Source organism: Zingiber officinale, chromosome 2A (assembly GCF_018446385.1).
Source record: "Zingiber officinale cultivar Zhangliang chromosome 2A, Zo_v1.1, whole genome shotgun sequence".
NCBI classification, from domain to species: domain Eukaryota; kingdom Viridiplantae; phylum Streptophyta; class Magnoliopsida; order Zingiberales; family Zingiberaceae; genus Zingiber; species Zingiber officinale.
This window is the reverse complement of record NC_055988.1, coordinates 30221168-30246703: the sequence shown is the minus strand read 5'-3', so window position 1 is coordinate 30246703 and position 25536 is coordinate 30221168. Positions and strand designations below refer to the sequence as shown.

The 25536-nt window shown below is 35.1% G+C and overlaps 2 protein-coding genes across 2 annotated transcripts; one reads left to right on the top strand and one right to left on the bottom strand.

The window, feature by feature from the left end:
- Positions 1–763: 763 nt before the first annotated feature.
- LOC122040996 (splicing factor 3B subunit 4-like) lies at positions 764–14399 on the top strand. Its single transcript, XM_042600512.1, has 9 exons — positions 764–1050; positions 1275–1323; positions 1434–1522; positions 1637–1693; positions 2973–3035; positions 3107–3172; positions 6201–6287; positions 6385–6478; positions 13708–14399. The coding sequence occupies exons 1-9, from the start codon at positions 946–948 to the stop codon at positions 14184–14186; spliced, it is 1089 nt and encodes a 362-aa protein (XP_042456446.1). The 5' UTR covers positions 764–945; the 3' UTR covers positions 14187–14399.
- A 7901-nt stretch (positions 14400–22300) lies between these two features.
- On the bottom strand, positions 22301–23779 carry LOC122043615 (zinc finger MYM-type protein 1-like). The gene has a single exon (XM_042604226.1). The coding sequence runs from the start codon at positions 23777–23779 to the stop codon at positions 22301–22303; it is 1479 nt and encodes a 492-aa protein (XP_042460160.1).
- Between the last annotated feature and the right edge of the window lie 1757 nt (positions 23780–25536).

The following is a 25536-nucleotide window of genomic DNA, read 5'->3' as shown; positions in this document are numbered from 1 at the left end:
TTTAATAAAAAAATATATTTTTTTAATTTTTATTAAAATAATCTAATAAAATATATTTATTAACTTTTTCAGAACAATCCAAGAAAATATATTTGGTAAGTTTTTATTAAAACAATCTAATTTTATATAATATATATAATATATGTGGGTTAAATTTAGGATTCCTAACCATTAATAGCTATGAGCAATCGTCCTATTGACATATCTCATAGCCCGCCCTGACCGTCATTATCCGATCCACTTATCCATTATAAGACCTTAACCCAAGCTGTTTCGAAGTAATCAGTTTTGATCAAATTTGTTCGTTGTGACAAAAGGCGAAACACTCGTCTCCAGTACCCCCGTCATACCTGACCCAAGACTATCACGAGGGAGGTAAATCGCAGCATCCGAGCGAGCATGTGACGGACAGGATGTAATACGGGGATAGGAGATTTATTCCCCAGCTATCTCGAGGATCGACCTTATGATCTCATTATGATAACACTCGCTACATATCAACTCGAATGACCCGCATAGCCTTGATCAAATTTGTTCGTGCTCTTAGAACATATCTACATTTTGCAACACTTTTAAGTTAAAGTCGTCTCAAAATAATATTATAATATTATTTAAAGTTACTCTAAATAGAACACAAAATGATATTTTGAGTATTAAATTTTAGACGGGTAGCTAGTATTTATGGTTTTTTTTAATAATATGCATTATTATATTTTTTAAAGTAAAATGCTCAATTTGTTTATTAGCCCAGAAGACATCATCATTCATCCCCAGAAGCCCAACCCGGCCCGGTACATTTCATCCTTCAGCCGACTGCAAGCGGAAAAGGCGATCTTCACCGGAGTATCCCCGAAATCTCAGGCGCCGCCGGACCTCCGTTCTTGCCCTCGCCGTTACAACCCTGGTCTCCTTTCTCCTTCTAAGGGGCGCTAAGGTGCGGGGGAGATGACCACTAGAATCACCCCCGGAGTCGGAGCCAACCTCCTCGGCCAGCACGCCGCAGAGAGGAACCAAGAGGCTACCACATATGTTGGCAACCTTGACCCTCAGGTGCTCTACCGTTTTCTTTTCCGTCTTTTTTACCCCCTTTTTCTTTGTTTTTTGATTTCACAGCCTTGATTCCAGTACATGGGTTTTATGACTTCCTGCTTCTGGAACTAGGTTTTTTGGTTGGCTATTTTGATTCAATCACTAATAAACCTTGAGCTTTTCCTATGTATTGGCTTGGTTATCTTTGATCTGTAGTACTCTGATGGCTGCTGTCAACTTTGTAGGTTGGTGAGGAGTTACTGTGGGAATTGTTTGTCCAAGCAGGCCCTGTTGGTATGTTAAAAGCCTAAGCAGTTTTTTTTTTTCCTGTCAGTATGTGGATTCATTGGTTTGCGCAATTTTAACTCGGAAACCTTAAACTGGATTGAGATTTTGTTTTGCAGTTAATGTCTATGTTCCAAAAGATAGAGTTACAAATCTTCATCAAGGATATGGATTTATTGAGTTTCGGAGTGAAGAAGATGCAGATTATGTCAGTTCATTAAGTTTCATTCATGTTTAATTTTCCTTTTGCAATTTTTCTGTGAACCAATTTGGCGTGTGTATTGGTTATTTATTTTATTTCATTCTCTCCTTTTTTTTTCAGGCTATAAAGATTTTGAACATGATTAAACTTTACGGAAAGCCAATACGTGTGAACAAGGTGCACTCTCATTAATCTGTGTTGTATTAGAAAAATTCTGTGTTCTATTTTTGCAACATTGATCTGCATATTAGAATTAATCGATTAATTTTTCCAATACTTGTGCAATTGCATTGTGAAAAAGTTTTGCTTCGGTAGTTCCCTTAACAATGATTTCTTCTTTGCCATGAAGATTATTAAAGCAATCAGTCACTGTGACAACTGAAAGTTAGACTACAGATTGTTGAGGATGATAGTTGAAAGAGCTTACCAGTTGCATTGACTATAATTCATACATTCTAGAATTCAACCAAAGTGCTACAAGCCAAAGAACAAGATAAATATTTGAATTTTCCAATTTACCAAGCTTCCATGAATCTACTTTAGTGTTTATTAATGCAAGTAACAAGCTTGCTTAAATGAATGTCTAAAATGAAGGTGCTAGATTCTGAAGTTCAGTATTTTCTCCTTGGATCAATGAATTTATTCATTACCCACTAACTTATAACATCCATCCATTTCCTTCATTTACCTATTTTTGTGCCAAAATATGAGGTTTTGTCAGTTATGTCAATGATGCTTCTCTCGTCTCTAATACAAGTGCAGACAAATTTATTCTTTCTTTTCCCCAATTAGTAATCTAGTGATTTTATTTAGGTGTGTTATGCAAACAGTAGGATGAAGACATTTCAAAGGTAAGGCTTAATGAGGAGATTTTCTATTGAAAAAAATGTACACAATGAATTTACACAAGGCCTTGAAACAAATTCAATGTTTTCTTTGTGGACGTCTAAAAAATTAGATATCAAAGAGGCAACTTTAAAATATTGCATGTTCCATGTTGATTCTTTTCTACTTCTTTTTAATAAAAATATCAAATATGAGATTCATGTGATGCAAAGTCAACAAATTGTGTTCACTTGTAAAATGTGTAGAAGTTCCATACTCCCAAGTTTAAGGGAAGAGGCCCTTTTTTGTTCATTATTCAAAGGACTAGATTGGAGAATTTGACATAGTACTTATCTCATGCCTTTTCTACTTATTGTATCTAATATTGTGTACTTCCACAATGATATGTAACTCACTGTTCACCTTTTCATAGGTCCATGTATCATCAAAATATTAATGCACTTCTTGCATTTCATATTGTTGGGAAAATTTAGTGGTCATGCTCTATTATCAAGATACATGCTTATTTGTTATTTGTACTGCTTTATCTACTGTTCCTTCTAAAAAGTTAGTTATACTTGAAGACCGCTGATTCTATAATAGTAATCCTTCTATTAATCATCTTTGCCAGGCTTCCCAGGACAAGAAGAGTTTGGATGTAGGGGCAAACCTTTTTGTTGGTAATCTTGATCCGGTAAATTATCTTCCTATGAACACTTTTTGCCAATTGGTAGAAGAACATGTAAATTTTATGTTTTATTACAGGATGTAGATGAGAAGCTTCTCTATGATACATTTAGTGCATTTGGAGTTATTGTAACAAATCCCAAGGTAATGTTTCACATAACTCTTTTGTTTTAGATAACATCAGTCAGAAGTCTATGTTGTCCATGCCTTCAATTATTAATCTTAGGAGTATAAAATTATAAAGTTATTGTATTCTAATTTGTCTATACTATATACGAAAAGGAAATGATAAAGGAATGTGAGAGAATAGTTATTTTATTCTAATTTACAGAGTTTCTATATTTTGGAACTAGTGCTCCATAACAAGGAAAGATTGATACAAAATATTCATAAATGGAAGTTGAGTGGTGAAAATGGAGGAGCTTATATGGTCTTGTGCAATCATCCTAAGCTTCTAGGTTAGTGGTTTTATTTTGATTTGATCATGTTATGACTAATCATGCTTTATCAGTCAAAATACTATATGTTTAGGAATAATATATAGAAATTGACGTGGTGGAGATAAGTAAATTGACATGGTGGAAATAGGAAAGTTGAGTAAACCCTATGAATGTAATATGAGAAAAAAATAGATTACCTGTTTGGATAATACAACAATAAGAAAAAAATAAGATAGCATAGTGTTGACTTGTTATCTAGTTTAAAAATGGTTGATAGATTCTATAGCTAGACAAGTTTTTGATTTGGCTGGAGGTATAATATTTTTGTAGTCAACCTTAGTTAGTGTAGACTCATGGTTTCTTTATTGTTATAACAATACATAGAGTTAATTGGTAGGATATAATCCATGTCCCCAACTTCAAATGTTCAGTCATGGCTGTGTTTGTGTACTCAAAATGAAAGTTGTTGTCATGTTAAGAAGAAGCTTGTCTTATATACTCACACAATTCTTACACATAGGCTTGCTATGTGATATGAAGTTGAATGTTGACTATAAAGCGAACACGTGAGCAAAAAAACTTGGGAGTTGTAGAGATGAGGATGTTAAGGTGGATGTTCAGACATACAAAGATGGATAAGATATGAAACGAGAACATTAGAAAGAAAGTCAGGTTTGCGTCAATTGAGAGAAAACTCCGAGAGATGCATTTAAGATGATATGGATACACACTTAGTTGCCAAATAAATATTCTAATTAGGCGATATGAGATCATAACAAATATGCACATTAATAGAGGAAGGAGAAACAAAAGAAGATTTAATTAACAATGATAAAACAGATTAAAATTCATTTAAATATAGGTGATGATATATTAAGGGATGAAGTTCAATGATGTAGGAGATTCATATAGCTCCTTTAATTGTTCTTAAGGTTCTTTGCTATTTATAGCTGGTAGATTGCTCATCTTGATTTGGTTGGGTAGTACCTTAGCATTATAGGTTGGGGTTTGATGGTAAACTAGTGTAAAGTAGCTCCGATACTTTTTTTTTGTGAGTAGCTCCGATAAATGATATAAGGATAGAAAATGGGTTGAGATTGTATAAACATTCAAAATGTTTAATAAATTCTATAAAATTTAATCTATAAGTGAAAGGTGCAAGGTCTCTGGCCTGCGCTTCCTTCACCACTCTTCTGTCGCTGAAAGTTTCTATCTTTCTGCTTGCTAAGTCACCACCTCTGCATTCCTTCAAGAGCTGAGGCTTATGTCTTGATCGGTACCAGATGAGAAAAGATTGTTACAATGCGATACCAATGGTTTTCACTAGTGTCATGGATCTCTTTGTGCTAAGTTAGTGCTGGTTTTAGTTGAAGGGCAAAACAATCAAAGTTTCACCTTACCGACTGAAATGTTTCAAGCCTTGGTCGGGATAAATACAACTATGATTTAGGACTGAGATGTCGGTGAATTTCATTTATTTGAATGCTTGTATTATTGTTTAGAGTGTGGAAAAAAGCATTATGTTGATGGGTGTGTAGTTTTTAAAACTCCACTGAATATAGAAATGCAGTTTAGTAATAAGAAAATAATCCATGAAATAGCTAAGATGATGAACATTAAATTTCTATAATCAAGAGTTTTAGATATCTAAGGATCTATTATTTAACAAGAAGGGAATATTGATGAAGTTGTTTAATAGGAGAGAGAGAGTGGCTAAAATGGAGAGGAACTTATGTAATTTATGTGATAGCCATGTAAACTTTTGTAATACCGAAAGTATCTGTCTTACTTTGTGGTTCACAGAAGAGAATGCTAAGATGGATGTATGAAATTACTAGATAGAATAAAATAAAATATACTGTTATTAGGTGCTGCTCTAATAGATGATAAAATCATAAACTTGGAGAAAAAAGAATGAGGTGGTGTGGATGTTCATAGGCAACAAATGGATTTTATAGAGGACATGTTCACAAATAGTTGAATCTCTCATCGTGGACAATGCAGTGGGTAGAGGGAGATCAAAGAAGAACCTAATGAGTGCAATACAAATGATATAATTAAATATAGTATTACTAGTGATAGGGCTTTATAGAGAGTTCAATGGAAGGTGTAACGGTTAGAAGGAGAGCAAAGGAAAATTTTTTAGTTAATAAAAGTGATTTAATTAGTATACTAGTGATATAACCTTGAAGGGGAGCCTTGGCGCAAGTAAAGTTGTTGCTTTGTGACTTAAAGGTCATGGATTCGAATCCTGGAAACAACCTCTTACAAAAAATAGGATAAAGTTGCATACAATGGATCCTTCCCCGGGATCCGTATAGCGAGAGCTTCGTGCACTGGGCTGTCCCCACTAGTGATATAACCTTGAATAGACTTCAACAGGAGATGATATTCATGTGACCAATTTCATATAGTTGGGACAAACATGGGTAGTTGCTCAACTTATCTGTACTGTAAATCCAGTGGTTGTCTTGGATAAGATACTTATAATTGCTTTACAAAGAGAGGCTAACATGCAACAAGTAGTCTTTTAGCAATTTTTGAGCAGCTTGTTTTTAAGCATTTTTTGATTGATTAATTCACAGCTCATTGTAATTTTAGATTAGGTGGAAATACATTTGTGCGTTTTACCAGAATACCATTGTCAGTTTTGTATGTTCATATTAATAAATCCTATTTGTAGTTCTCTGTATATCATTTATCCTTTGGCCTTGCAAATTGTGAGTTTTCAGATAATGCGTGACCCTGAGACTGGAAACTCTCGAGGATTTGGTTTTGTTAGCTATGATTCTTTTGAGGCATCTGATGCAGCTATAGAGGTACTACTCCTGGAACATTAAAGTTGTACTTATTCTATAGAAATTTTCTTATTACTCTTCTTATGTGGTTCTTTTTTTGGATGTGTGCTGCAATCAGTCAATGAATGGTCAGTATCTTTGTAATCGTCAAATCACTGTTTCATATGCTTACAAGAAAGATACTAAAGGAGAACGACATGGCACCCCAGCAGGTATCTTTTCTTTCTCAAATAAACATGCTAACTCACTGTGCCTAGTTCCTGCTTCCTAACTTGAGTTAACATACTGTTGCATAAAAGCTTTGCAACGTTAACAAACTTCAAGGTATGCAGTCCAACTCTTTTAGGTTATTTGAGGTCCAACTATTTTGGATCTTTTCTTCTTACAAAGTTCATTAGGTGTACTGAGGAACCTTAAACTCTTTGGTTCTTTCAGTTACTATGGATCTAAATACATCTTATTTTTAAGTTGGATTAACTCAAGCCAAATGATCAGAAGCTCAGCGGTTATAGTAGATTTCCTTTCAACCTATTTTTCTCTCCAACACTGTCTTCAATTTAACTACTTTTTATACTTTGTAATGCAAGCACTTATTCTGCCTCCTTTATTGACCATATATCCATCTAATCAATGACAAATCATCATGTTTCTTGGACTGGGGTAGTAGGACAATCCAGCACAGGTGTGAACTCCTATGTCCCAACATGACTATGTTTTTTAAAAGAAATTACACGTAAGGATTGACAATAATGCTTTCGATTAATACTCATGCCTATCAACTGTTGTCTCCATAAAAAAAACCTATGTTACACAAATATTATGTTTTCTTATTTGCACAATCTAAGGGTTCACAGTAGCCATACAAAAATATTATTTTTCTCACCACCTACATGTTCAGCTTGAGCTTAGTTTGGCTGCCCCCACATGCATAATTGAGTTGGTACTCGGTGGCAGAGTTATTTCATTGGGCGAGGATCGATTCCCGCTAGGTTCATTCTCCTAAGGATTAAATGTCCTCCCACCTAGGAGACCACTTGTGCCGTAATTTACCTCTCTTCATCTTGCTGTGGGGTCGGCGATGAGGGTCACCAAGGGTGAGCAAAATCACTTTTTTTTGCTTCATTGAGCTTAGTTCGGTTAATTTCATGTTATTTATGACTGAATAAGGGGCTGAGCAAATTTTTTTTATCTTGGTTATACCTTTATCCTTTATATGTTTCTAGAGTGGCTCTTCATTAAGTTAGCAATGATTTCTAGCTACTTAATAGTTGTTGCGCAAAGAGAGGGCAACACCTCTCAACCTCTAATGCGAAAAAGAAGAGAGAGAGAAGTCATGCGGAGCAACGAAACAAAGACACACAAGAGGAGCAAACACGAGAAAAGAGAAAGAAGAAGAGTTACCGTGGTTCGACAGCGTGCCTACTCCAAAAAAAAAACGACCGAAGTTTTATTAGAATTCTCTCTACACAATAGAATTACATTCAATGATTCTTGTGATTATACAATAGGTTTACAATGATCCCTATAAATAGTGCATAAACCCTAAACTCGGTAAAATCACAATAGAATTTTGTTATAAAAAATCACAACAGAATTCTATTATAAAAAATCGTAACAGAATTTTGTTATATAAAATCACGAAAAATCTTAACAGATTTTTCTTCCATGACATCCATCGCATTGACATTCATCCAAATATAAGTCATCCGTTAACAATCTCCACCTTGGCGAATATCAACCCCTTCGAAGAACACGAGTGTCTGAACAAAACTCCACCTGGATCTCTAGGTCTGGGCTTCCTTCCTATAGCATCTAGAGATATGGATCAAGTTCAAGCAATGCTTGAACTTCTTTATGGTTATTGGCTTTGTCAGCATGTTTGCAGCATTGTCTGCAGTGTGAACCTTCTCAAGTTGAATTTTTCCGGAAGCAATCAACTCTGAAACTTCACATCAATGTGCTTGGTTCTCGCATGATACACCTAATTCTTCACAAAATAAATAGCACTCTGATTATCGTATAATAACTTGACTCTACCTTGCTGAACGCCCAGTTCTCTGACTAACCCTGTAAGCTATAAAACTTCCTTTGTTACTTCACCTGTTGTCATGTACTCCGACTCCGTAGTAGACAATGTAATAATAGATTGTATCATAGATTTCTAACAGATAGATCCTCTTGCCACAGTGAACATATATCGTGTGGTAGATCTTCTATCATCTAAATCTTTTACATAGTCTGCATTTACGTATCTAGTAATTGAAGGATCTTCTGATTGTTTATTGAATATGATGTCATAATCAGTTGTATTTCTCAAGTGTCTGAAAATCCACTTCATCACATCCCAATGTGGTCGACTAGGATTTGAGAAAAACTTGCTTACCATACTAACAACTTGCGCAAAATCTGGTTTCGTACAAACTATGACACAGACAACCAACTGCACTGAAATAAGGAACCTTTGACACCTCTTAAGTCTCGTCATCCGTCTTTGGACACTGTGTACCGGATAACTTGAAGTGATGCGCCAGGGCGTGCTCACTGACTTTGTATTCTTCATGTTGAACCTATCCGACACCTTCTCCACATATCTACGTTGAGACAATCATAATCTCTCTGCAGCTCTATTCCTGTGAATCTCCATCCCAAGAATTTTTTTAGTCTTTCCCAAATCTTTCATGTCAAATTCCTTGCTTAGTAGCCTCTTCAATTTATCGACCTCTTTCATCTTCTTTGCAACAATGAGCATGTCATCTACGTATAGTAGTAAGAAAACCAGTGATTCATCTTCAAGACTCTTCATATATATATGTAGCAATCACGCTCACATCTCCTATATTCGTTTTGAATCATGTATGAATCAAAACGTTTGTACCATTGCCTAGGAGATTGTTTCAATTCATAGAGCGATTTCTTCAACTTACAAACCAATCGCTTTTGTCCGGGCTGACTAAATCCCTCAGGTTGACATAAAAATCTACTCCTCCAAATTTCCATGGAAAAATATCGTCTTCACATTCATTTACTCCAACTGCAAATCGTGATGTGCCTCCAAAGCCAACACCACTCTAATTGATGTATGTCTTACTATTGAATAGAAAATTTCTTTATAGGCAATCAATCCTCTTTCTCTTTGAATACCCATTTGCTACCAATCGAGCCTTGAATTTCACTTCTCCCTTCTTTTTTCTTGAATATCCACTTGCACCTTATAACTTTCTTTCCTCCAGGAAGTTCCACTAGATCTCACGTTTGGTTCTTATATAACGACTCCATCTCCTCTACCGTAGCACTCGTCTACTTGTCATTCTCAGAGCTGTATATCGCGTCCTGAAAAGATATAGGGTCTCCGCTGCTAGTAATAAGTACATAAGATAATAAGTCTTCGAATACGTATCTAGTGGATGGTTTTATGACTCATCTCATTCTACCACTAGGTATAGTGCGATGTTCCGTGTGCTCTGAGCTAGAATCATCGGAGTCATGAGTCTCTAGCTCCACTTGCACAACATTTTTCTCCATGTTGCTCTGTTGTATTTCCTTTCCTTCTTCTTGAGTATGTTGTAGCATAGCCTTCTCGTCAAGTACTACATCTTTGCTAATCACCACCTGTTTTACTTAGGATCCCAAAATTTGAAGCCTTTAACTCCTTTCTGATACTTTAGAAAAATGTACTGCTTTGACTTCGCATCCAGATTTGATCTTTCCTCACTAGATATGTGCATATATGTTGTACATCCTAAAACTCGAAGATGAGAGTAATCTACTTGATTCTCTGTCCATACTTTCTCTGATACTTTGTCTTCTAGTGTTGTCCTTGGTGATCTATTATTGAGATAACATGTCATGTTAACTGCTTCCGCCTAGAAATTTTTTTGCTAGCCTTGCATTTAGCCTGAGACATCTTGCCTTCTCAATGATTGTCCTATTCAACCTTTCTACTACCCCGTTTTGTTGAGGTGTCATGCGAACCGAGAAATGTCTCATTATCCCATGTCGCTCACAAAATTCTTGAAACTTCGAATCTATGTACTCAGTTCCATTGTCTAACCTAATGCATTTAATCTTTCTTTCGGTCTGGTTTTCCACTTCAGTTTTCCACAGTTTAAACTTTACAAAAGTTTCTGACTTGTGACGCATAAAGTATACCTAGACATTTCGTGAGTAATCATTAGTAAAACTTATAAAATACAAGTGCCCTCCACGTGATGTTACACTGGCTGGTCCAGAGATCCGTATGTACGTAGTCCAGAAATCCTTCCGTCTTGTTTGTTGCCGTCTTAAATTACATTTTGCTATGTTTCCCAAGAACATAGAATTTGCAAAATTCAAGCTTACACGTCTTGACACCCTTCGATAAATCTTTCTTGGAAAGTTCTAGCATCCCACGCTCACCCATATGCCCTAACCGCATATGCCACAAGACAGAACTATCTAATTCAAACTTCACCGAGGAGACTCCACCTACAATTGTAGTCCTTATTAACTTATAGATGTTCTCTGCTAACTTTAATCCTTTCATTACCGTTAGAGCTCTCTTGCTGTCTTTTATCATCCCGTTCACTGATTGTAACTACAACCAATACCATCTAGTGTGTTTTGCGAGATCAAGTTTGTCCTTAACTCTGGTATATATCTAACATCACATAGGGTTCTGATTACACCATCAAATATCTTGATTCTGACGTTCCCTATGCTGATAACTTTGCATAACGTATCGTTTCCTATCAACACTGAACTAGAAACCATTGCGATATAGGTGTCAAATCAATGCTTGTTTGGAGTCATGTCTAAAATCCATACATCTGTCAACTGCTCCGAACTCGACATAACTGATAGTATATCTCCATTATCGATCTTTGAATTTTCCTCTTCAACTATGTTTGCAGACTTTGCCGAACTACCTTTGTTCTCTGCAATATGTTTCTTTATCTTTGGACAATCTATCTTGGTATGACCTTTGCCTTCACATTTGTAGCACGTGATTACCTTCTTCTGTCTCGACTTAGAACGAGTCTTGTTGTTGTTATCCGATCATGTCGAGATTTGCTCCTACTATGCCCTTGGTTGCTATTTACCACAAGTCCTCCTTGAGAAACTTCATTGCTTGTTTTATTTCTTTGGTGAAAATCTAGCAACGCACTTGTGATCTCCTCCAATTTGACAGTTGTTATGTCCCACATCAAAGTAGTAACTAAATTCTCGTACGTAGGAGATGAAGGTAGAGAGTTCAACAAGATCAGCGTGTTGTCTTCATTCGATCTTCACGTTAAGCCGCTTCAGTTCACTCACAATCTGGTTGAATACGTTGATGTGCTGACTCAGATCAGTTCCTTTTGTCATCTTCATCTGAATAATTTCTGCTTGAGATACAGATTGTTTGTTAATGACTTTGACATGTACCGGCTTTCCAGCTTTTGTCAAACGGCCACCGGTGACTCCTCATCCATGACATGGTACACATCACATCGTCCGTAAGACAAAGCCTGATTGTTGCTACTGTCTTCGCTTAAAGTTCTTCCCAATCTAATCTCTCCATGCTTTCCGGTTTCCTTTCTCCTAATGCCTTCACTATGCCTTGTTGCACCAACAAGTCCTTGACCATTCTTTGCCATAATCTGAAATTTTCGGTTCCATCAAACTTCATCCTATCAAACTTCGCAGAAGTTGTCCCCGACATGTTAAAGAAATCCACCAAAAACCTGTAGCTCATACTAATTGTTGCTCAAAGAAACGGCAACACCTCTTAACCTCTAATGCGGAAGAAGATGAAGAGAGAAAGAGATTGCGCGGAGCAACAAGATACAGACACACAAAAGGAGCAAACACGAGGAAGGAGAGGGAGAAGAGAAAAAAGAAGAGTTACTGTAGTTTGACAACGTGCCTACTCCACAAAAACGGCCGAAACTTTATTAAAATTCTCTCTACACAAGAGAATCATATTCAATGATTCTTGTGATTGTACAATAGGTTTACAATAATCCCTATAAATAGTAAATAAACCCCAGACCCGGTAAAATCGTAACAAAATTTTGTTATAAAAAATTACAACAGAAATTTGTTATAAAAAATCGTAATATAATTCTGTTATATAAAATCGTAATAGAATTTTATTACGAAAATTTTTCTATGACAAATATCGCATTGACCTTCATCCAAATATGAGTCACCCATCAAAAATAATTTTGATAAACCCACAAAATTGTGGCCAATAAATGAGAAAACGACCATCAAATTTGAAACGACCATCAAATAATTAATTAAAAGGACAGACCTATGGTCTGTACCACAAAGTTGGTGATAGTGTATTACAAATGGCAATCATGATAAGGGCACGATGCTTGACCTATGAGACATGCATGCCTAATATTTTGCTGTCAAAGGTGACTTTGGTCCTAACTTGTTGCGTTAGCAGCCTCATGCACTAGCAATGCTTCAGATTTCCTTATGAGATATTTGATATAAGGATTCATACCCAGGAGACGATAGCTTGAGGAAAAAAAAAATAAATTAAGTGGCATAGAAGTTTGAGCCATCAAAGACATTAAGATACATATCCCAATTCCCAAGTACATAGGGAGTGCTTGGTTGGAGGGAATGGAAGTGAGGAATGAGAATAAGATTGAAAGTTAGTGTTTGGTTTGGGGTATTGATGGTGGATCCCACGGATTCAAACCCTCAAATATGGGATTGGGCCATTACCAAGTAAAATGGGAGAAATGGGAATGGTGGATCCCACGGATTCAAAATTCCCCATTCTCATTCTTTGCTTTAATGAATCCCATTCCTATTCCCATTCCCTTCCGCAAACCAAGCGCCCCCTTAGGTTGGTATATGGAGGCCATTAAGTGCTTTGTGAGGTTATAATATTCCCGTTTTTCTTAATTGTAGTGTTTGTGAAAATATATATATATATATATATATATATATATATATTCCCTTAATAAGTCTATTACTTTTTGTCTATCAGGTATAATTTTTATCTAACTGGTTGTCTTGATAATAATGAAAATATAAATTTAACTATTTCTTCCTAGACTTTTATAAAAATATATCACATTAATTGTGAACTTTTAAATTTAAGAAATAGCCTGTGTGATGCACTGGCTATGGACTAGTAAATCTCTACAGGAATCATCAAACGGATACATTTAGCATGCTGACTTAACAGATGTCAACTGGAAATTTACAGCGTAATAGATTTATTAGAATTTTATATACATGATTCATTTGTTAATTTTGAAAGTACATTATATATTTATTAAAAGTCAAAAATTTCACATCCTTAAACTGTTAGTATACTAGTTATTGAACTATGCCTGTTCATTTCTGTAGTGTTCTAAGGTTCAAGGTTGTATCCTAATTTGACAGGATAATGATGTGGTTTGTTCACCTTTGTTCAAGCTTTCTCGTGCATAAGCCACTTTCGTTGTGCTTGCAGAGCGAGTTCTGGCAGCTAGCAACCCAGGAACTCAGAGGATCAGGCCACATACCTTGTTTGCCAGCGGGCCACCTACCCTTCCCAATGGGGCTCTGGCGAATGGACCGATTCCTGCAGCAATCCCTCCCAGGCCATTCATGAATGGCTCTATCCCAGCCATTCCAGTCCCAGCAGTACGCCCCCCACCACCACCAGTTGGCCAATTTCCTCCTCCCATGCAGTGGCCTGCGCAACCACAACCTGGTCAAGCCTTTCCTCAACATGTGATGCCGCCGCCACCATTTCAACAATTCAGACCTCCGGCCAACATGCCCCCTCCAATTACAGGTATGATGAGGCCGCTGCCACCACCATTCGGTGCCGGGGTTCCACCTGCTCTATGGAGACCTCCCCCTCCTCAGCAGATGGCTGGAGGGCCTATGCCTCCAATGCCGATGTCCATACCACCACCTCAGCTGCCAAATGGATCTGCTCAATGACACCCGCGAGCTCCTTCGTGTAAAGAGCTTGTTTTGCCTCCGGATAACAATGACCTTATTTACCGTTGATTTTGTAGGAAATCTGTAGAGAATCTTTTTTTTTTTTACTAATTTGTTAGTGTGATTCTAAATTTTGCATTTAGAATTCTCAATCTGACTCATCAACAATATGTTGTAGTAGTAGAGTTACTTTAAATGTCATCTTGATCATCATGGATATCCCTATTATTTCTTTCATTGCCATATCTTATTTATTTAATATGATAGACTAATTGAATATTATGAAGCAATATTTGATTAAAATAAAATGTAAAATGGAGGAGGTAATGAAATAAAAAATTGCTAGATTATGATATATTTGATTGTGATAAAATGATTAAAATAAGATATATATATATATATAAATATATTAAAAAAAAAGAGAGAAATGAAGTATTTTTTTTTAATGTAAAAAGTGATAATATTCACGTCAAATGTCTCTCATCAGACTGAGGGTATTTCTAATAGTTAAATTTTTAAGTAAGATTTTTTTAGCTACTAATATGTCACATCAATATCACATAAAAATAAAAAAAATTACTATTCTCTTTATAATGAAAAAAAATATTTTTATAATTTTTTTTATGAGTCCTACATTACAAATCATATAATTTTCTATTTTACAAATTAGACTACTATATCATTAATTACGAGCTCCATCTTAAAAAAAAAAAAAAAAAAAAAAAAAAAATCATATTTGAGTTTTCAATACCACTCTTAAGTACAAACCTTATCTTTATAATATTTCAAACTTTTTTATTGAGATTTTTAATTTTACAATCCTCTCACAAAATTTACATTGGAGATACTCAAAGTGTAAGTGTTAATATTAGCCGATGAATCAACTCATATATTATATATTATATGGCCACTATATAAATCTAAGGGCATCCGTAATTATAAACCTTTTAAAGAAGTTTATGCTCTGTTACATCATTGTCACATCAAAAGTTAAAAATCTTACTTCTTTTAAAAATCACTCTCTATTATCATAAAACTTCTCTCTTTTAAAAACTCCATTTCTTTTAAAATTCTCTCTCTATCCTCTTTCCACTATTTTTTTTATAAACCCGGTCCCAAGATTTTGATACAGGTTTATAAAAAAAACTATAAACCTCACCTATGTAGTGGGGGAGAGGTTTATATTGAGATATTTATAGTATAAATTACATGCTATAAACCTCTCACTGCAGATGCCCTAACACCACCTTTAACAATATTTTTTATCGTAGTATAATTTTTAAAACTTATTAAACCCAATATAACATATGTAATTATCTAGTATAATATATGTAATTCATGCTTAAAATATATTTTGTATTTGTTCAGTTGCGGTTATAAAGATGATTTTTCTATTGGATCATAACCTCGATAAGATCTATCAAAGTAGTGGATTTGATCCCTGGGGATCCTATATTGATCAAGTTCAACTTGATTAGTCAGGTTAGACTTGGGGATCCATGCTTGGACTAGGTTCTTAGTTGATCGATTCACTAAAGACAAGTAAGATTTGAATTGATGTCTAGCCTTATGCCCAAGTTCGGTTCTGTTGTATACAACTCTTTGTTTTCTAATAATCAGATCAAGGTTCTTGGAACCCAAGGTGAGTTGTTCCAACGTGTCTTTAAGTCCTTTGACTTGAGTTTTCAAATTGAAATTTTCTTCCTCAAGTTGTTGGACTTATGTTGAATTTTTACTTTGAACTGGCTCAATCAAAGGATTTGGGTTAGTCTCCTCCTTAAGGGATTCAATCTCCTTTAGGAGTATCTTGACCTGGATATTGCACTTATCTAATTTTTCTTAATAAGTATGAAATTAAATTATGAAATCTAATTAAAAAATACTTATAGTGGATTTAGAACCTTCTGAACCGGATACGAATCTGTGGCTTCGCTCGGACTCAGCTTCCAATTCTATCTCAGACTCAGATTCAATCTCGGCAACATGGACTTGTATAGGTAGAGCAAGGAAGCTTGCTTGAGTTTATTCTTCTTCATCCGACTCTTCCAATGACTCGGACCATGTTGCCTTCAATGCCTTCCTTCTTCCTTGCTTCTGGTTTAGATATTCAGGCTTATAGGGTCCCTTCCTGTTGCAGCCGTAGTAGGTAACTTCGGACTTAGCCTTCATGTTCGATTGAATCACTTTCTTGATCTCTCGTTTGGTGAAACCCTTCTTCTTCTTGTACAATTTTTGTACCAGTTTCATGAGCTCGGTTGTGATTTCATTATCATCTTCTGAGTCTAATTCATCTTTAGACTTGGATTCAATTTGGCCCTTGTTCCTAGACTCCTTTGTCTTGCTTGTACCTGCAATCAACGCAATACTTTTCTCGATTGGACATGCATTAGTCTGTTCATGAAGTTCAAATTCTAAAAATAGTTCATCTAGTCTAATTAAAGAAAGATCTTTAGATATTTTGTAAGCATCTATCATTGATGCCCACAATGTATTCCTTGGAAAAGCGTTTAGTGCGTACCTGATGATGTTGTGATTCTCCACTTTTTGTTCGATCACGTGGAGGTCGTTTAGAAGATCTTGGATATGAGTGTGTAACTGGCTCACTAACTCACCTTCCTACATTTTAATGCTATATAACTTATTTAATATTAAGTCGTGTTTACTTACCTTTGCATCAGAGGTGCCCTCGTGTAGTTCGATCAATTTCTCCCATAACTCCTTGGCGTTGTTGAAGGGACCAACTCGGTTCAACTCTTCTTTGGTTAGGCCGCATTGGAGGATACCTGTCGCTTTTGCATCCACCTTGATCTTCCTCTTTTTTTGTGCATCCCACTTGTCGTAGGGGATGAGTACTCCATCTTCTGTGGGAAATGTGAATCCGAATTGGATTATGATCCACATTTCCACTTACATCTTGAGATGGTACTCCATCCGGCTTTTTCAGTACCCAAAGTTTTCACTAGAGAAAAGAAGTGAACGAGCAATGTTGTAGCCTTCTTGGTGGGCTATTTAGAAAAATCTTGCACACAATAAAAAAAATGACAAATGTCCCAAGACTTAGTCTTGGATTAGTAATGCTGAAAAAAATAAAATAAGGGTGTTTCACTAATTTCAAGAAAAAATAATAAAATAATAATAATAAATTATGATAAATTTTGTTAAATGTGATATTTCACCAACTCTAACTAATGGTAAAAAAAATAAAAGTAATTTAAAAAAAAACGAGGAAAAAAATATAAGAATAATTTCTAATAAAAAATGATATATAATTTTTCTTTCAGAAAGGAATCCTCTGCTCGATTGGTGGCTTCACCAATTCAGAGAAGTCTCACTCTGATACCAATTATAGGATCGAGACATGCTATAAGGGGATGAAAAGCACTTGTCGCTTTCATGTTCCTTTTTCGCAAAACACAAAATGCGCAGCGGAAATAAAGAAATGGGCAATCGTAAACACACCAAAATTTACTTGGTTCGGAGCTTGCGACGACTCCTATTCCAAGACCCGTGATCATTGATCACTTTTGTTGGACAATCACTATAATATTAGAAAATCTTTACAAGTTTAGATTACAAAGATGAAGCGTACAAGTATTGCATAAAAAGAAACTGTTACCGACAACTTGGAGAAAATTGATCTTCTGGCTTGATCGTCGTCGGAGCAGCATTTAGATGTTTCCGAAGTATGCACAAGAGCTCAAGTTGTTCTGAATAATCTGTGGCCACGAAGTGCTAGTCGAGCCCTTCTTTTATAGTCGAGTTGAGCCTGATCCAGATCCACTAATCTCGAGATTAAGTTTGACTCAACATTGATCGATCGACTGATCCCCCTGATCGGTCGATTGAACCCACCTGAATCTGCCCCGCTTCCCATCCAGGTGCTGCCGCTCCAGATAAGTCTTTGTTCGGTCGACTGATATCGTCGTTTGGTCTACCAAACCCTCGACGCTCCTCGGCTTATCAGGTCTAATCAACCCGGTCTGAAGTTTTTCCACCGTTCGGTCGACTAAACCTCCCTGTTCGGTTGATCGATCCCTCGGTCTACACTTCATCGCAAGCTAAAATATGATCTTCTAGCTTCATGATTCGGTTGATCGAATAAGGCAAAATCTGAACTTGTAAAATTGTTAGTTTCCTGTAAAACAAAGTTAGAATAATAGACAAACAGTATAAAATATAACTTTGATAGTGTCCAAACTGTCCGGTCCTAACTTGAGTTTCATTGAAACTCTAGGTCGGACCGATGCCTATTGATCCATCTTCCAGGAATGTGTCCTCACCTACTCCTCTCGAGAGAGTTTATCTTTTGCAAGACCTGTCCTCCAAACCGTCTAGACTTTTACTCAACGTCCGAGATGTTAGGACTTCATGTTAAATGTCTGATCCCGACCCGTCCAGTCTACCACCTGGTGTCCGTGACCTCCATGATTTTTACCTAAAGTTTTCGACTCTAGGATTTCGCCCAACATCTTTGACCCGCCAAGACTTCACCTAGTCTCCCAGACCAAGACTTTGTTTCCTAATTGCAGCTAGGATTTTCCATTATCTAAGGTTGCCTCTCCCTAAGACCTAGGGTTATCTCCTCCTAGGGTTTTCTACCTACCTAGAATCCATTAGGATTTATGACTAAGAACACTTAGAACTTTCTTGCAAGCTCAGTCACACTTGTTAGATCACAAGGCATCTTAACTTTTATACTCTTTGGCATTATCAAAACTCAGGTTTAATCATCTGGTACTTCATGCACCAACAATTCCCTTTACCGTAGTATAATACATGTCCCATCGATAATTAATACACAGTTAATGTAAAGGAAAGAGCTATTCGACGGTAATATTATAAAAGGCATCCACACTTGTAAACAGAGGCATGCTTGCGTCTTTATTCATACTATTATTTATCTTCTCCATTATTCTCTATATTCTCTGTTGAAATTTACTTGAGCGTCAGAGTGGTAACACCGGAGCACCATTGTCTACCTTTCTAGCCCTCTTCTCTCCCTTTTTCTCCTGCTTAGGCTTAGCGTATTCTCTAGTAGATCTCTCCTCCCTAGCATTCAACGACTCTAGTCAACATCACCTCCAGCTCACTGGTAGCTCATCCTTCGAGGGTCTTAGAGCAAGAACACATGTCTTCCATGCTTGTCCAACCTTTATCACACACTCCGTTCATGTATCCATCCATCGCCCTATTTGTCACTTTAGAATCTCCGATGCCGGCAACTCCAATTCCCACGCCTTTTTCATCAACCCCTTTCATGTTCATTTATTCCGGAGAGCCATTAGATCCCTTTGAGATCATCATTAATAGGGATGAGCATTCAGTTAAAATCGAATCGACCAAATTAAATTTGTTAAAATAGAGCTAAAAATAGAGCTAATCAAAATTTTTTTTTGGCCAATCAAATCGATCGATGTTTATTATTAAAATCGAACCAATTGAATCGGGAAAAATCGATTAATTTTATGGGTAACCTCATTATCTTTATATATATATATATCTAAATTTTTATATTTTAAATTAACACTTTAGTGAAATTTTCTTTTAATAAAAAACTTAATCGGTTTAATCAATCTTTCCAATTTAAAAGTGAAATTGAACCAATTTAATTGAAATAATTAATATTTTTTAAAAATAAAATCTAAACTTTCCAATTAACCGAACTAAATTTTAAAATTAACCCAGTTGTATTAATTATTTAGATTAAATTGAAATTTTACTCACCCTCACTCCTAATCACGGAGAGATGGAAAAGTTCAATTCCCATACAAAGATTAAGCATTTGATGACATAGACCAATCTTGAAATCTACATCTTCAACCAGCAACTTGTCCAGAGAAAGTGTCATGACCTTGAAATCGTCAACACACAAATCTTATGGTAAAAGATGATTCATTCGCTCTTAGCGTCTCTATCAACTCATCCCTAAATAAATACGGAGGAGGTAAATCATGGATGGCTACTAGCCAATAGTGTAGGTGGTAAGACATATGGGAGGTATACTTGGACACGCCGAATTTTGACACCAAAATCTCATATCACAATACCCTATGTCTTAATCATCGCACCGTCCAAAAAAAACGACAACACACAAATCTTGAAGTTAGTCGAGGAGATTGATTAGCTCAAATTCGTTCAAAAAGGTAAGTTGATCATTAGATTACTGAGCTAAAAAAGAAAAGGATAACGCCATTTAGTATAAATTTTAACCAAAAGTACCACGTGAACATAAAATTATCTAAAATTTAAAGGAAATCTTTATTTTTCAAATTTGAGTACTCTTGTGAAATCATTTTATATTCTTAATTTTATTGTTTGAATTCTAAAGGATAATGTAATAGTTTTAACCAAAATTATTATATTATATTAACATAATTTCAAAGATGACTTTTCAATTATGTTTATTGGACCTTTAAAGTTGTTCTATATCCTTAGTTATGCTGTTCGAGTTCTAGGTGACAATATAGCATTTTTTTTTTTTGCAAAAAGTCGACTTAAGTTACACAAATTTAAAATTAACTTATTTGTGTGAGATTGAATATGACACTGGAAGAGAGAGTGAATAGCGCAATAAAAAAATTATAATTTAAAGTACTATGAAATAAATAAGTAATCAAATTAATAGTAGCAAAAATAGACATATGTATTGAAAAACATTAAAAGAACTCAATTTTTTTTACGTGAACTCAAACTGTGTTCCACACCTTTAAACTCATGAGCCGCCACAAACTGATTCTTGACGGGCCCATATGTTTTAGGGGAAAAAATTTTTCACCCCTTAGTCACTTTATAATTAGATATAAATTGATTTAATTTGTAATTTATCACTCTTCACATAATCTGAGAATAGACTGTGAGAAATGTCTGAAATGAGTATAATCATCTTTTTATTATATGAGTTTCCACACACGGACACAATTGGTACTTATATATAGAATGTTACTGAATTAATTATAGGGTCAATTTTCAATGTATACGAAATATATCATAGATTTTCTAACCTCTATACAACAAAACCAAGGATTATCGTCTTAGCGATCAACACTTTCCTATTAGTTAGTAACTTCATTAGCATTTAAATAGCATGCACAAAAGCAAATTAAAACAACAACAATTGAATCTTATCACATTAGGTAAGGTTGACTTTATAAATCCTCTTACGTTATTAAACTTTATCTCTTACTATATCCTTATTTCTATTTAAATATATTTTATCCTATTTTAGTATTGTTAATCAAGTTTTCTTTAATTTTTCTCTTACGCATTTGATGTTGTATTTATCATAATTTTATATTATATCCCGCGAGCACTTAAAATTTTTTTATTTTAATTTTTTTTTTAGCTTGAACACTATAACCCAACCCCTAAACTCTAAAGTTAAAATCTAAATGACTTAACTATGAAGCTAAAAGAAATAAATTTTGAATATATATATTGTTTGTTGCGGAACCAGGGGCGTAGCTAGGATTTTGAAATAGGGGGGGCTGGAAAATTAAATCTTAAACTATAAGTCACTATATCATTTTCAACATAATATAAAAATTTAAGTGCAAAACACGCATTTCTCCATAAAATTATCAAATCTAGATAAATGTTTGCCAAAAGTTCAAGCGTCAATAATAATATAAAATGCATAAACAAAAAAGTACAATTTTTGCCAAAAGAGATGTAACTTCAATAAAATACTATTTTAGTTGCAACCTTCTATTTTTCAAGAGATCAAACCTATCAATTATATACTCTATATCAATTTCATGAGCTATCTCTTTCTCAATATACAAGATCATTGCATTGTTCAAATATTCTTGCTCCATTTTGTTGCGAAGTGGTGTTTTTTGAGAAGTTTCATCCCTGAAAATGCTCATTCTGTTGTAGCCGTTGAAACTGGAAGAGTTAAGACCAGACGAATCAACTTATCAATAACGAAATAAATCCTTGACTTCTTTGTTTCAACCAACAGTCGACATAATTTAGGAAGAGAATCGACATCTTTAAACCTCGGGTCCTCAAATACATCGAGCTTGTAATGATCCAATTGAGTCTTCAAATGTTTCATGTCATCTTTGGAAAAATCACTTGGAAAAAATTTCTCAATTAAGGAATAAATTGCACTTTCAGAGAGAGAATGATTTGAAACCATCACTTGGATTCAAGGCTTCACAAAGAGTAAGAAGCTCTATTGATTCCTCAGTAAATCTTGTATTCAACTCCATCAACTGTTTATTAATAACAACATTAAATACATGAAAATGATAGAATTCCTCCACTGTAAACTGATTTTTCTGCTGACAAAAACGCTTAGTGCCTTCAATATAACGATCAGTCAAATCAGGCACTACAATATCATGAGTATCACAAAAATTATTTACACTCCATAGAAAATCATCCCATTCATCATCTCGCATTTTCTGGAAAAGCAATTTTGTAGTAGTGACTAAACTCATTGCATTCAAAATGTCTTGATTTTTTCGTTGCAATGCTTGGCACAACATATCAGATGTTTCTAAAACTCTATGCATCAACAATAACATAAACACAAAATCAAATGTCATCATCACTTTAAGCAAACCTTTAGCCTCCGCACGAATACCAAAGGTCAACTTCCCTCCTATGAGATCTTCTAGAAGTGTACAAATTGAACCAAATAATTCAATAACTCGAATAATAGAAGTGTAATGTGAACTCCAACGAGTAGATGCGGGTCGTTGCAAAGTACTAGCTTGATTGACTCCGGTACCAGTCCCAAGTTCTCTAGATTTTATCAAATCAATGATTTCATTTCCTCGAATTGATTTCAATTGAGAATGTCGCTTTGAAGAAGAACCAACAAAATTGACAATTGAACTCAATTTGGAAAAAAAAAATAGCCATACATCTGATACTTCTTTAGCTGCTGCAACTAAAGTAAGTTGTAGTCGATGAGCAAAACGATGAATATAATATGCAAACGGACAATCTTTGAGGAATAGTGCTTGTAATCCATTCCATTCTCCCCGCATATTGCTAGCACCATCATATCCTTGACCTCGTATATTTTCAATCAAAAGCTTATGTTGTGTCAAGATGTTACATATATGTGTTTTCAAAGTCAAAGCATTAGTGTCATCAACACCAACAAGTTCAAAAAATCTCTCTCTAACAAACCCATCACAATCTACATACCGCAAAACAATAGCCATTTGTGATCTATGAGATTCATCAACTGCTTCATCAACAAGAATACAAAATTTAGCATCCCCCACTTCATCACGGATTTTAATTCGCATAAGATCAGCAATAATTTTTAGTATCTCCTGTTGAATTGATGGTGATATATACTTGGCATTTTTAGCAGCTCTATCTAATATAATATCACCAATTTCTTTACACAATTCTCCTTGAAATTTGACCAATTCAATAAAATTTCCACGGTTATGAGAATCGACGGTTTCATCATGTCCTCTAAATGCACACCCTTGCAATGCTAGCCACCTCACAGCTCTAATTGATGTCTTTAGAAGCAATCTATTTTGTTTAATAATATTTTCAGATTGTATATTCATCCTTTTATCAATATGTTGAGTTACATTTTTCAAGCCCTCCCATTTTTGCATAGCAGTACTATGTAGTGAATTGCAATCCCCGTCATGTCTTTTCAATGGGCATGTTTTGCAATTCACTCTTTTCCAATTCTTGAATCCTTCAATTGTAAATTTTGTATGATGTGATGAAGGAATATCAAAAAGATAATATGAAAAACAAAATGCACTTTCCTTTACTTTAGAAAACTCGAGCCATGGAAACTTTACGAACCAAGAAGACTGGAAACTGCGCTTTTGATGCTTAAAATCAACAAGTGGATATTCATAAATTGGTTGATACGGTCCCATGCCAACATATTCTCTCCGAACCTCGTCTTGTTTATCACATGGATATTCCCAAAATTGTAATTCGTTTCCCAGGGTCTCTCTCATAATATGTATTAGTTCCTTCTAACGGATCAAGAGCAACTTCATTGTCAAGTTTGAGTTTTTTTGTTTCTAATGTTGATCTTGAACTTGACTGAGGAGGATTATCGGTAGTATTTGAATTTTTTGATAATTGCTCACTGTTTTTTTGAATGAAATAATCCGTGATACTTCTTTTTGACATTTTGATTCACCTATAAATAGACAATTCCTAACTCATCATTTATTTCACATATAAACATAATATTAATGATAAAAAATCAAAAGGATTTAATAAAAGATGCATTTATAAATTCTAAATTATGATTTTGATTTATGAAGCAATATTTACTGCTAGAACAAATTAAAGTTTCAAATCTTACAAACATAAATTGTAAAAAAGTAATATAAATTTTAATCACAAATTCACAACCAAAATATGGAATATTAATTATCAAATACCATAGTTAATAATAAAAATCAGTAAATGAGTGCATTCAAAGAATTAACTCACTGAATGACTCCAATAAATTAGTGTAGGGTTGTAGGTTGCAAAGATGAGTGAGACGATAAGATGAATCAACTCACGGTCAAGGCAGAGAGCACCAACAAATAACAGCGCAACAGCCGCACGGTGGAGTTTCAAAAGAGGAGGTGTTGGTGTATCGCCTTTGCTACTTTGCAGTCTTGCAGATCCTCTTGCTGTTCGGCAGGAGCAAGCGCTGTTGCAGAGGCAAAGCTCGGTGATGAAGGAGGAGGAGGAGGAGGAGGAGGGAGGGAGGGAGGAGGAAAATAAGAAGAAAATTAGTGAACGATTGAATTTTTTTTACCTCTTTGGTTCTTTCTGCTCTTCTCGGCTTCTCGCTTTTTGTCGTCCTTTCTTTTTTCGTTCTCTTGATTTTCTTTGGGAGAAAAGAATGACAATAGGGTTTTAGTAGTGTTGATTTATTTTCAGAGAAGGGAATTGTAATATACTAATATATATACCTATATTATATATAATAATATAAAGCAACCTATGGGTCTTGGCTGGGCTTGAGCCCAGCCAAGCCCCTACTTAAAATACGCCCCTGTGCGGAACAACCCATGAATGTGTTGTCGGGCACATGAAATTGATCCAAGCACCCCAATTGAAATATATGTGTTTTTTTATTTTATTTTTTTTTAGTTCCGAGTTTAAACTAATTAGATTTTGCCTTTAGTATTTATAGGTTAAATTATAATGTTCAAATTAAACAAAATTAGATAATATATATATGTTTAGGATATTTAAGGTTTACGGTTTATGAATTTTTTTAATTTTAAAAAATCAAAAAAAAAAAATCAAGGTGCCTTGATCAATTCCAAGTGCCTCGACCAATCAGGCACGAACGGTCGCATAGCGTTCTATCCGTAGTATATCAAGACGTTATACACACATGGAT